Source organism: Peromyscus californicus, unplaced genomic scaffold (assembly GCF_007827085.1).
Source record: "Peromyscus californicus insignis strain IS unplaced genomic scaffold, ASM782708v3 Scaffold_17__1_contigs__length_78620276, whole genome shotgun sequence".
Taxonomy (NCBI): domain Eukaryota; kingdom Metazoa; phylum Chordata; class Mammalia; order Rodentia; family Cricetidae; genus Peromyscus; species Peromyscus californicus.
In genome coordinates, this window is record NW_026294469.1 from 35,364,407 (window position 1) to 35,378,566 (window position 14,160).

The 14,160-nt window shown below is 39.3% G+C and overlaps 1 protein-coding gene across 2 annotated transcripts in view; it reads right to left on the reverse strand.

Moving 5' to 3' along the window:
• Positions 1-14,160, reverse strand: part of Pggt1b (protein geranylgeranyltransferase type I subunit beta) — a 39,518-nt gene that overhangs the window by 11,266 nt on the left and 14,092 nt on the right. For both annotated transcript variants that reach the window (XM_052742139.1, XM_052742140.1), the window contains 3 exons: positions 11,891-12,042; positions 10,664-10,796; positions 3,741-3,786 (listed from right to left, as the gene is read on the reverse strand). In XM_052742139.1, coding sequence (XP_052598099.1) covers positions 3,741-3,786; positions 10,664-10,796; positions 11,891-12,042 — 331 coding nt within the window. The remainder of the gene's footprint in view (positions 1-3,740; positions 3,787-10,663; positions 10,797-11,890; positions 12,043-14,160) is intronic.

The window sequence follows — 14,160 nt, forward strand, 5'->3', positions numbered from 1 at the left end:
ACAGTACCATACGTTCTATACAGATCAAACTCATTGTCCCAGAATGGCTTTCTTACTCAATTTTATGGATTCTGTTAGCATTCATGTTCGGTAGTTATTGGGAAGAATCTCCATCCTCTGAAATGTGTAACTTAATGTAGTTAATAAGCATATAGTCAGAAGTAAAGCAGGAAACTAAACACACGCACATAAACAGGTACATTTTATACTTAAGCACCATACTAAAAAGAGAAGTAAGTTCATGGGAATTCAATGTTCAAAGAAAATTAAGGCCAAAGGGACTTAACATTTCTGTTCTGGATTAAGAGGTATATATATATATATACACACACACACACACACACACACACACACACATATATATAAAGTAGAGATATTTAAAAAGAACCATAGAATCAAATTCATTTATCTGAGCTTCCTATTATGAATCTTGAGACAAAAAATAATTTTATCCATAGCAAACTCAAACAGCTCAATCCTTGCAGAACACATTAAAACTATACTCCAAAGTGGTCTGCTCCTGGTAAACTAGTGAGATAAAGTGAGCAGCACACTTGACAATCAAGGCCCAGGAGGTCACCGTTTGCCTGCTCAGTCTCTCTGATTCCATATATAGACCAAGCAAAAGACAGAAATGAAACAACAGATGTAAAAAAAGGAGAAAAAGAAAATCCCCCGACCCCAACCCAATATATTACATATTTAGACTGGGGAGTAAGGAGTAAGAAAGAACACATGAAGAGGCCACAATATCATTACATTAGAATAATACCTTCTAATATTTCTCTCAGAAACATGTGCTAGTTTATGATTTGTTTCTGAGGTTGGAGGGAAGTTAATCTGAGTATTCCATTGTTGTAACAGGTCTTGATCCCACAGGTTCAAAGCTATGTTAGCCACATATGGTTTTAATTTTCCTCTCTGTCCTTCTGGACCTATACATTTGAGCCTTCTTGCCCTCTGTTTCACTTGAGATAATGTTCCAATTCCTAACAGCTGAACATTTACCTCCTGAAGAGGCCAAGTTGGATGCCAAAATTCCGGTGCAATTATGGTCACATCAGCACCTGTGTCTACCAGACTAGAAAACAAAACACCATTTATTTTTATCGTTAATTTTGGTCTTTGTTCATTTATAGAAGTTTGCCAAAAAATTTTCTTTATGTTTTCTCCTGAATTTTCTATTCTCTGTTTCATCATCCCGAGTAGTCAGGTTTATTCCAATAGGCATTTGGTTATTTAATTGCTCTGAGTAGAGGTTTCCTCTATGACTGCAGGAAAGGTCTGAACTGGATTTGCTGTGGGGGCCCTGCCTGAGGCCCCTCTGGGAGTTTCCCAAAGAGGCAAAGTATTACCTTGCCTGTCCCTTGTTGACCTACATTCGTTGGTCCAGTATATTCCCTTACCACACCTTCTGCATACTCCAGAAGGGGCACTCTGTTGCCATTGTTCCTTGAAGAAACATTGTTTCTAGGAATGCCCTGTTTACAGTCCCTTTTCAAATGTCCTTGCTTTCCACATCCAAAACATCTGACATTCCTCAAACCTCTTGAAATTGCTTCTCCTACCTACATATCATCATGGTCATGAGCCTCAATATTAAGCATGTCTCTAATCCAATCTTCCAAGGGTGCAGATCGTGCCTTTAACGGCCTGATTATTCTCTTGCATGCTGCATTCGCGTTCTCAAAAGCCAAAGATTCGATTATTATCTTGCTAGCTTCTGAATTCCACACCATTCTCTTTACTGCTGAAGACAGTCTTTGTAAGAAATCTGTGAAGGATTCTTTTGGGCCCTGTATAACCTTTGTAAATGACTCAGTTTTCTTTCCTGGTTCCTCAACTCTGTCCCATGCATTCAAGGCTGCCATTCGACACAGAATTAGGGTTTGGTTATCATATAAACATTGTGTTTGTATTGCAGCATATTGGCCTTCTCCAACAAGGGGAAGGACAGCAGCAGCAGTGAAGGGTAAGAAAGGGTTTTTAGTATCAGCTCTTAGCTACTGCTCTGACCTCTTGGGCTTTTAACTCTGCATTTGGCTCTGTGTTTCTTATTTAATAAAACTGTAACATCTACAATCATTAAGTTGAAACAGACAGTTCAAACTCAACTTTCCATGCCAGGGACACCAAGTGCCACAGAGAACAATCAATACAACATACACTAGAGACACAAGTATAATGTAGGTGAGCTCAGGAAAGAAGATGCAAAGACTCATTTACAGCCTAACAGATAAACAGTGACAAACGAGAGCAGAAAGAAGCCAGCATCACAGAAATCAGAGAGCTTGTTCGGGGCTGGGTGGGGACAAATGAGTCTCACCATCAGGTGACAGTGAATAACAAATGGAAAGGTCAAACTCAAACAAAGGACACAAGCAGAAGCAGACACAGAGGACCACTGGCCCTAAAGGAAAAAGAGAACCAGCAGAGAGGCTGCAGGCGTGAGTAAGTCTGGCGATCCTTCCACAGCTCAGAGTGAGGGCTGCTGGAGGGCTATGGGGCCTGAGCATGGGCACAGCCACACTACTCTACTCCTCTGAGACTCTATTCCATGTTCATTCGTAAGGAGTGTAATAGTTAATTCTGACTGTCAACGACCTGACAGGATTTGATTGACTATGGAAGTTTCTACATTATGTTAGCTGAGGTGGGAAGACCCACCCTAGTAAGAACACCATTCCACAGTAGCATTCATCTCCCTGCTTCCTACCTGCAGGTGTGACTAGATGTCTCAATCTCCTACAACCACGACTTTTCCATGAGGACTACACCCTTTACTGTGAGTCAAAATAAAGCCCTCCTTCCACAGCTGTTTGTCAGGTATTTTGTCCCAATAATAATCAACCAAGTACAGGTAGGTAAAGGCATGTTCCTGTAATAGGTCCTTTTCCTTTTAATCCTCACAGTGGTTTGGCCTTTCTGACTGAACCTGTCACTTACAAAGAGTGCTGGTATCCCAATAAAATAATACGTAAATCATCAAATGATAGCTAGCACAGAGCAGCAGCTAAATTACTTAATAACTTCAACCTGAGTGCACAGCTCTGAGATTACACATTGTGACATGTGGGGACAATCATGCTAGTAGAGGATGGAGGCACCAAGTGGGCACAGCACAGCACACCCAGTGATGAGGAACCTCAAGCTCATCTGAGTCTCCAGCTTCTGGGCTTACTTCTTCAAAAATAGGAATGGAGGCCTGATTACTTCTGAATAGAGAGAGACTGTGATTTGAGAGGGCACATATTTTTGATGCGCTAACAAACTTAACGGCTACCACCTCACTATTCTAGTCCTGTCCAAAATGAGGGAAAATGTGCAAGCAGACTAGTTCAACAGAAAGTGTATTGTGATTATCACTAAAGATAATTGTAGTATGGAAGGGAAATAAAGTTTTTCATGTTCAATATTTTTTTTGGTTTAGTCTTTCAATTGTTATGACAAAGAAAATAACCTGCTGTTTTCTAATGATAGCCTAAGAAACAACATACCAAGATACATTCATGCAGCTAACATTTTAACATATTACTAGAAATCTCTCTGGCCTGAATAATCTCTTAATGATTAGTGATCTAAGAGGCTCCAGACAGGTTAAGTACCACAGTGTCAAAGACAGATGTGGGAAAATGACAAAGACAGTCTTTCTACAGCAAGGGTTCGGACAGTCTGAGACTTTTTTGTGCTAAAGATACCACATGCTATTTTAAAAGTACACACCATTTAAGAAGTCTTACCGTGAGATTCAAGGCCCGCTCCCTGTGCCAGCCCATTGTCATAGGACTGAAAAAGAAAAACACTATTTAGTTTAATGGAGAATAATAATTCTAATAGTAGATCAGTTGCCAATAAGCTAACTGTTCTGATCTCTTTTATCTTTTAAAGTAAGTACTTTCTCCAGAACAGAAAAAGTGGACATTTGCAGTCTCCATTCTTCTCTTGTTCAGCAGGCCGAACCATGACGTGCTTTCACAGAGGGGCACTGAGAGTGTGTGGGGAGGGGGTGGGGTGCCGCATACTCGGCTTCTGTCAATAACAATCCCCAACTCACACTCTTCCATGTGAGCAGACAGTGAACGAAAACACAAGGACTTCATGCCAACTCAACTTCAGTCATTCAATAATACACTTATTATGAGACACTTTTGGCTTACTGAGGATGGATTGACAGCCACCTACCTCAATTTCAAGGACTTCATGTATCTTCCAAAATCAAAACAATATAAGAACAATAAAATTTCTACAACTCAAACTTTGCAGAGACATTCTGAAGCTTCGGATTACTTGCCTATAGAAGCAGTACCAAATCTCAGCCAACTAGCTCTTATCAACATTTACAAAGACCAGTGGTAATTTGTGAAGAATTATGAGGGAGAATCATTAAGACTGATCTAAAATCACTGCCTAAGATCATTCTAAGAGTGAAAATACACAGTCTAGACTCTGCTCAGCCCCAGGACATATTAATCCCAGTTACCACAGTTTAAATAATAAAAAGATTCAAATCTTTGTAAACACACTAACTGCATAATATACAAGCTCTTTAGTCCACAAATCTTTACATATATAGAAACTGTGCAGCATGATCATGACCAATGATACCTTCTTTTTCAAACTTGGTTAATAGTAGTTGCTGCCTCCCTGCAGTTAACAAGGCTCTTCATTATCCCTGGGGCTTTTAGCGCTGTGCAAATAAAGACGGGCTACACTAGCAGCCTGAGAAGGAGTGCAAGTCAAGTGGGCAGTGTTCAAAGGCCACGACTTCTGGACAAGAACAGTGAACACGGAAGAAATGGGCCATTGAAGCCCAGGTAATAAAGGACAACTCAAGAGAAAAATTTAGAGGCCTGAGAAAAAGGAAGATTTCCTTTCTGTCAGAAAAAAAAAAAATCACAGAATATATCATGTTTCCTGTGGTGATATATTGTGTACTCTAGTTGAAGGTCAGAGAACAGAACAAGACACTAGATTAAAACACAGATGCCAGGCAGTGGTGGCACACACCTTTAATCCTAGCACTTGGGAGGCCGAGATCTGTCTGGACCTCTGTGGGTTCAAAGCCACCCTGGACTACTTACTACTCAATCTAAGAGAGAAACAGAGCCAGGCAGTGGTGCCACACGCCTTTAATCCCAGTACTTGAGATCTCACGCCTTTGCTTGGGAAGCACAACACCTTTAATCCTAGCACTAAGAAGGAAGTGATACGGCTGGCCAGAGAAAGGTATATAAGGTGTGAGGAGACAGGAACTAAAGCTTTTCAGCTGGAGAGCTTTTGGCTGAGGTCTCAGAGGTGTTCAGTCAGAGGATTCGTGGAGTTGGCAAGGTGAGATGTGGCAGTAGCTTGTTCTTTTGTCTCTCTGATCTTTTAGCATTTATCCTAATATCTGGCTCCAGGTTTGTTTTTTTTTAATTAAAAGACCTATTAGATTTCATGTTACAGTCCCCTCCCCCCCCACCAAATCACTCAAAGAAATCATACTTTGTTGCAATGAAAAAAGGACAACCTGGGGCTGGAGAGGTAGCCCTGTGGTTAAGAGCACTTACTGCTCTTGGAGAAGACCCGGGTTCAGTTCCTAGCACCCACATAGTGGTTCACAGCCAAGTGTAACTCCAGTCCTGGGGGATTTGTTGGTTCTTTTGACCTCTGTGGGGTCCTGGACACACATGGTATACATATACACACACAAAATAAATATTTTTTTAAGAAAAGAAAAATGGGCAACCTTGAGCTCTCAATACTTTTAAGAGAAGAAAAATTTACTAAACAAAATCTATCTAGTTCCTGTTAATGAAAACACAACTCTCAGTCTATGAAAGCCAGTCTGTATAGACAAGATACAGCCAAAGAGACAGAAGGAAAGTAGGAAATTTAACCCAACACCCAAAACTCAACTGCACATCCCCAAACAAACACTAAGAATATGAAAAAGAAATCACACATTAAAAACAGAGAGCTGGGGAAATAGCTCAGTATGTAAAGTACCTGTGTGCCAGGACCTGAGTTTGGACCCAGAACCCACATAAAAGCCAGGCTCAGTGGCAGATGCCCGTAACCCCAACACTAGAGTAGCTAATGCCAAGACAGGGGATACCAATGAGCTGCAGGTTTAGTGACAGACTGTATGAAATGACAAAGGTAGAGAGCTACCAAGGAAGAACACCCAGTATCTACTCCAGCCTTCACACATGCACACACACCCACACTAACAAGTACATACACACACATACACACGCGCACACACACACACACACACACACACACACACACACACACACACAAAAAGAAGAAATGGACTAACAGTAGAAAGAAATAATGTGTTAAATGGTTTGAAGAAAAACAAACAAACAAAAAGAAACAAAAATAAAATAAGAAAGATTTGCCAGGTGTAGAGAGATTAGCCAGTTGTGGTGGTGTACACCTTTAATCCCAGCACTGAGGAGACAGGGGCAGGCGGATCTCTGTGAGTTCGAGGCCAGCTTGGTCTACACAATAAGTGCCAGGAGAGTCAGGGTTACAGAAATCCTCTGTCTCAAAAAGACAGACAAACAAAAACTCCAAAAAAACAAAACAAGGACTAAATTACAGGACTCCTAGGGTGCAATTCTTTAAAATTAAAACACAAAAAGGGAAACCGAGAGGCTGGAGAGATGACTCAGTGCTTAAGAGCATAGACTGCTTGGAGACAAGACTCAAGTTCAGTCCCCAGCACCCACACTGGAGAGGCTCACAGCCATCTGCAACTCCAGTTCCAGGGGGTCTAACTCCTTTACTTCCACACTCACCTTGCTCTCCTGTGCATAACCCCCTCCCTGCCCCAGCACACACAAAATTACAAATAATAAACCTCTTTCTAAAAGAGAAGGGAACCCAAATAAAGTCAGAAAGCAACCACGAATATAAATCTGATCTACGGAGGTAGAAATGGCACAGAGATGGAGCGCAGTGGTAGAGTGCTTGCTTAGCATGTGCCTGGTCCCGGGCTGGATCTTAAACACTGTTTTGATCACCATCAAAAGAAGTAAAAATGCCTGAAAGAAAGTGGTTGAAATGAAAGACAAGCAAAGGACACATAGAAAATTGAAATACAGAGAACCCGAAACAAAACAGGGCTGGTGACAGTTCCTGGGGAGTGCTTCCCTACCATGCAGAGACTGAGGTCCCAGCATGGGAGGAGGGCAGGGGGGATAGGACAGGACAAAGACAAAGACAAGGAGCTTTTAAACAAGTGTAAAGTTCTACTGGCAAGGCTGTATGGAAAAGGGCACTCTCCTGTGGGGGTTGGAATGCAAATTGGCTCATCTTTTTAAGTTTGTTCCTTTTTTTCCTAAAGAAGAAACAGGCTTACTGAAAACATTTTAAGGGCAGTGAGCTGAGCAGCAACAAGAGTACTACTCAAGCCTGGTCCATGTGGTCCATCTTTGCATGGAGTAGAAAGCAAAATATAGCCAATAAAATTGCATATGCACTTAGCTTTTGACAAAACAATTTACCTAAAGATGTATCTGTAATATATAAAAAGATATGCAGAAGGTTATCAATAACAACAGCACTGTTTGTAAGTAAAAAAATATACTCTCTATACAGAATAGTTGTAAATAGAGAATTTTAGAAGAGACTATGTTATAACCACATATTTAAGTAATGTAAAACTATAAGAAAAAAATATAATACATATTTATTTATATATACATTATATATATAAAATATAAAACTATAAGAAAAAAACGAGGAAAACTGTGATTTTCAAGGCATATTATTCAAATTACCAAATTAACCCCCCCAAAAAAGAAAGAAAAAGTAAAAAAGCATATTACCAGAAAAGGTAACTGCAGTATGACCTGCTTCAATAAATGATGTGTTTGCTTTTATGTGGGATAGTTTTGTCAACTTGACTAATCTACAATTAACTAAAACCCACATAGCTCAGAGCACCTGTGAGCGATTGTTCTTGGTTGGATTATTTGAGGTGAGAAGACCCATCCTAAATCACCACATCTTCTGGTGGCAGCCCACATAAAAAGATGAAAGAAGGAAGCTTTTGTGTTTTGCCTACTTGCTCTTACTCTCACTGGCAAGTTTATCCTGTTGCTAAGGCATTCCTTCACCAGTATTAAAATCCACTTCTTTGGGATTCCAAAGTACACTGATGACTGCCTGAGACATCTAGCTTCACAGCCACTGAACAACTACCAGATTCATGGCCTTCCCATCAGGAGATACCCATTGTTGAACCAGCCAGAACACAGCCTATGTAAGTCACTCTAATAAACTCCCGTTTGACATACATACATGTCTAATACAGATTAGAGTACCAGAAGTGGGTTGTCATTTTAATAAGAAGTAAAAAGCATATGGATCTTCTCATCAAACACAGGAAAGGTAAATGAGAAAATAATGTTACCTACAGAGTGAACAGGAACAAGATGGCAGGTTTGGAGGTTAGAAAAGGGTGGTAAATAAAGGGGAGTAAGAAGTTACACTTCTCAGAATTTTTCCTTTAATGTTCTGACAGACAAAAGCAGGTTGTTACACATATTAGGTAAATAATACTCTAAGTAAATAAATAAAGGTCAACAACTTTTGGAGGGATGGGGAGTCTAAATGGAATGAATACCTACAAAAGGAATTCAAACAGAAATAAATAAATCTAACCGTAGTTGGAATAAATAACTTATCAAAGAAGGAAATTAAATAGATCCAATGCAGTAAACTGCAAGTTGGGCTTATCTGTACAGACTCATGGTTCTTAACATACAGGCTCCTAAAAACACACAGAAGCAGCCTGTGTTTGCATGTATGTGTATAAGGGTCTATATATACATACATATATTAACTTTCCTAGTCTGCCTGATGAGAAAGGCCTAGAAGCAATAATATCCCATGTTAATAAGCACACTTAGAACCCAGATCCCTGTTTCTCAACAGTGTCCTTCAATAAGGGCCAGGGCTTCTTCAAGAAATGCATGGCTGCAGGCCCAAGGCTAAAAAAAGGACAAGTGGAAACTGAAGTGTCTTGTCCCAGAAAGCAAGGAAGTCATCAAGGAGGGAAGGGAGCATGTCAAAAAGGTACTGACCCTGCCTGAAAAAGTTCTCACTGACCAAATCTGGAACAACCCGAGCATCAAAATATAATGTGTTTCTCATTCCAACTATGATAAAACACTTTCACCAAAAGTAACTTAGGGGTTTATTTCAGCTTATAGTTCATCACTGAGGAAGTCAGGGCAGGAACTCAAGCAGCAACTTGAAGCAGAAACTATGGAGGAATGCTGCTTGCTGGCTCAGGGGTTCAAGTTTCTAGCTTTCTTATATAGCTCAGGACCATCTGACCAGGGTGTGGGGCTGCCCACAGTGGGCTGGGTCCTTCTCCATCAATTAACAATCAAGATGATCTCCCACAGACATGCCCACAGGCCAATCTGACCTAAGCAATCCCTCACTTGAGACTCCTTTGTCAAGGTAACAGTTAACACTAACTAGGGATAATGTGATACTGAAAGACTATATCCCATTGACTAAAATAAGAATACAGTCCACAGTATAAATCTTTACAGTGTAAATAAAGAAATGAAGGCAGAGAGAAGGCTTTTTATAATGGAATTTCCACTTATTATAGGATAGGTACTAGGGTAGAAAACCATGCACACTACAACATGAATGAATAAAAGGTTATGAGATACAGGCTACTTATTCTCCACATATTTTACCATGAAATGCTTAATAATCACAAAAAGAAAAACACTAGTTCTACAGTGAAAACTGCCACCTTACCCAAGTGAGCAGAAATAGGACGAATAAACATTTATCACCCACCCCTAACATGTTACTTTCCTTCTCCCTTCTTTCTACCCCCCACTCTCAATCCTTCCTCCCCTCCCTCAAATTCTCAGCCATCCTCCTGCCTCAGCCTCCAGACAGCTCTCAGATTATAGAAATAAGCTCTGCTCATGGCTCTTTCCTCTCAAAACTCTTCAAAGTCTTTTCTTTTTGCAGTCACAAGCTTTTAAACTCTGTGTATTATACATTCAATAAAATCCATGCATAAGGCACTCAGGAGGCAGAAGCAGTAGGATCTCTGTGAGCTGAACGTCAGCCAGGGCTACATAGTGAGACCTATCTCAAAAACAAAACAAAACATCTGATGCATAGTTAAACCAATTCTACTCCTCTAAGAGCTCAGACATTCCAGTGTGAGGTAGTAACAGATCTGCTAGAGGTTGAATTAATTACCCTTAATCAGCTTAAGAACTCTCATCTGTAAACTGTGAACCCTCAAAGTTGGGAAGTGATAAGCCTGGAGAGCAGCTCTGCCACCTCTAATTTATCCAGAAGATGCAGGAACAAAAGGTGACCCTGGCTGTGGCTAAGCTCTCCTTATCACTGCTAGAATAAATTGTATTGTGTGAAAGGAACATTTCTAGTTATCATCTTTAAAATTAGATTAGAAAACACAAGTAAGCATACATTTTAATGGGCAAGAAACCAATATGATCTTTGAGATTATTTCCATATGATATTCTGAGAAACAATCCACCAAAAACCTTATCTTCCGACTCTTTATTTCTCAATCTTGATGAAGAGATGAGGTCTGCATTATACTGCAGCCCTCAGTCCCAGCAGTAACCTCGACTGGTCCAGTTGTAACAACATAACTCACCATACTTCTTCTAATGTAGCTGATGGCTTTCTTCATATCCATGCCTGACCAGTTGTTGAGCATATAGCAAATACAGGAGGCACAGTACACAAACCTCATGTCATTTTCACTGCCTTCAGGAACAGCACAAAAACTGAAAACAAGGATGTGAAGCTGCATTAAGATCCTTTAACTCAAGCCAGGAACATATGCCATGTGTCTTTACTCACAGAACCCTTTACTGCTGACTTTCCTCCCACCACATTCCACAGTATAAAATGACCTGAAATCACTTATCCTCATGAGTTGTCACTGCCCAGATACTACTATTCAGACTAAGAATTTACTCCCAGTAAGGGCAGCAGAAAAAGTAGCAAGTAAAACCTCACACGTATTATTTGGTAGTAAGAAACTGCTAAACCCAAATTTTATTATGTGAAATTTCTTCTCAATGTATATATAGATAACTATTAACTGATCTATTATATTGAGTTTCATTCTGTTTAGTTTTGAAGAGGTAATACTGTGTCCCTGTCCTCTTGATGGCAACAATCCAGGACAACAGCAGATTCTCAAATGTCCGTTTATTATGTCTACGGTCATTTTTCCCTAGTCAAGAACAGTGTTCTGAAAACACTGACAAGGAAATAAGGACCACCGTGTACAGGGCAGGGACGGAACACAGCAGCAGACTGGTCCACGGAGTCTTTTGACTGGAGATTATGGCTACCAACTTCATCACATTAACAACTTACAACTGTTCGTGACCTAAACTCTTACATAAACCACCAAGTGTCATGAGCATTAACTTCTCTATCATTTAAATGTGTCCCTCAATGAGCTGGAGAGCAAGCCACCTCACTTTGAACATAGTTTTTAATGTGCATTCCTTTCTTTCCCAGAAGTACTTTCAAGGATACTCAAACTAAATAGCTTATTTCAAAACATTTGTTTCATCCAGAAGGCAAATTAAAGAGAAAGGAGTTCTACTAGAAAGTGAGCTTTATTTTTGTTCATATAAATCGAGGTACTTTTTCCATTCAGCACTTTTCCATTGTGTAACTGGGGATCTAATCCAGGGCCTTCACACACTAATTGTGCACTAACTCTTGAGTTGTACTCCAGTCCTGGATGGTGCTAGAAAGAGAATATGATCCTCTAAAGATCTACTATAGTATTATATCCAGTATATATTCTAGTTCCAAATAGTTTTTATGTAAACATAAAATAATAACGAATAGCTCCTACCTCCCATCTTCAAGCTGAAGTGCTCTCAAGCCTGCTAGGCACGCTTCTTTATCTACACGGCTTAGATCATCTCCAAGAATAATTAGACACGAAAGGCCAGTGTAGGTCATCGCTATGTGTCCACTGTCATAAGGATGAGCTGTTCCAGGGTTCTAAATTCAAAATTAATAGTATGTTAAATTAATTGAAATTTTAAATTTTATTTCATAAATGAGGTTTGACATGAGGTTTTAGTAAATGTTCCTTATACCAATTTGTATAGATACCTACCTGAGGAAAAAAAGCCTCAATTTTTACATGTCCCAATATGTCTTCTTACAAAGCTACATAATTTTCAAAATCTTATACTCCTCCAACTTTATGAAAATAGTTAAGACATTTGAATAAATCATGTATTTGAAACTTTCTACTTAGTTCAAGCCTATATTTATAAAAAATTATGTCTTATAAAGTTAAAAACTCATTCAATATTTAAAACCAAAAATTTATAAAAAGAAGCAAAATTTGGGCTTGGAATATAGCTCAAGGGTAAAGTGCTTGCCTACTGTGTAGGTTTAATTCCCAGAACTGTAAAAAAAATAAAATAAAAGCTATGGTATATGGTACAAACCTAAATTAAATACATTATTATTCACCACATAACCTTATTATCCTACTGTCATGAAGTTTAATCATTTCAACCTCTAATAAACATTAGCATTCAGAATATAAGAAGTAAATGTAAGGACTTCAACTGTATAAGAAGAAGCAAGGTCACACAATCTCAGAAATAAACCACATTTAAGCTTCATATAAGGAATCTAGCCAATAAGGTTTTGTGTATGTATGTTAAAAAGGGTTAGCAACTTAACCCCACAATTTTCTTGCACAATGACCCGTGCTTCTTCACAGAGCAAATCTGCATGATATTCAATACCCTTGAAGCCTGAAGCCACCCACTGATCCACCCTTACATACAATTCTTTTATATGGTCTCACTAACACCAAACCAATTTTCATCTTAACACCTTTTAAGTCCCTCCTCAGAACTCAAGCCCTAATTTTCTTGACTATTCTATTTCACAGCTATAATGGCCTTCTTGGAATGGCCAAAGCAGGTCTCATTTTTCGGTATTTAAACCAAACACCTGCTATTTTAAAAGAGTGATAGGGAATCCGAACGTGAATTAAATGTGAACTGTGATCTTTAAGAGAGCACATAACTACAATCCAGAGTCGGTCATTCAAGCGGTCATGAAAGAGATGCGGTACTACACAGATTTAAACAGGGACTCTTTCCTGCAGAAAGAGGGATAGTACAGATAAGGACAAGAAAATAAAAGTGAAGCAGGGAAGGAAAATCATGGGGCATTAAAAGCATTACATAATTTAACAGAGTATAGGATTTATGATGCAAAATAAGTGGAAAGGTTAAGGTGAGTGGATCCATGAGTGTCTATACATGTATTAGAATGTCAAAGGCGCACAGGTGGTTCAGTGGTTTCTGAAAAGAAATGATGAAGCTGTTTTCTTTATATATGGTACTGGAAAAATCTCTTCCCGGTTCCTCAGGTTAGTATGTCTCATAGACTCTACACTCTCATCCTCTATGACAGCTTTTTGTAGGCCTATGTGATTTCATATGAGTCTCTAGCTCCTGTTACCACAGAGATTCAGTCGAAGGCCATATACAGTGAGACCTGGCTCCTCAGAGGGGACAGGCCAGGTACACTGAGGGCCAAAATTGGGTTTCACAAGAACTTGTGAACCAGCAGCAAACATTTCATTAAGGGAGATTATTTCTCAACTGTGCAGAGATTCAAATGCAATGGTGCACATCTACAGTACCAGCTAATTGGGAGGCTTAAGCCAGGATTTTAGGGTCAACTTGGGCAATATTGCAACTGTATCAAAATAAATTTTAAAAATATGCTATGAGATGCCTTTGAGGTAGAGATTATCTTGTGAAGATGTAATATATCACTGTTTTACATCAACAAGTACAGCTTACATCTGCACATGATCTTGTACTACACAATAAACATCATTCCCTATGTCAAGACAGATAATTCTGCTCCTATGACTAACCAGAGGGACTCCCTTTATTCAGGGTTCACTTAAGTTGGAAAATTCATGTATAAAAAAAAAAAAAAGAAACACATTTTATGAATCCTTTGTTATCATATTCCCTGCTATCAAGGCACTCGATTGGAGACATCTTACTGATGTCATCTGACCATGATTCAGATAAGCTTGTCTACAGTTTAAGTGAAAAGAATAAAGCCCAAAGA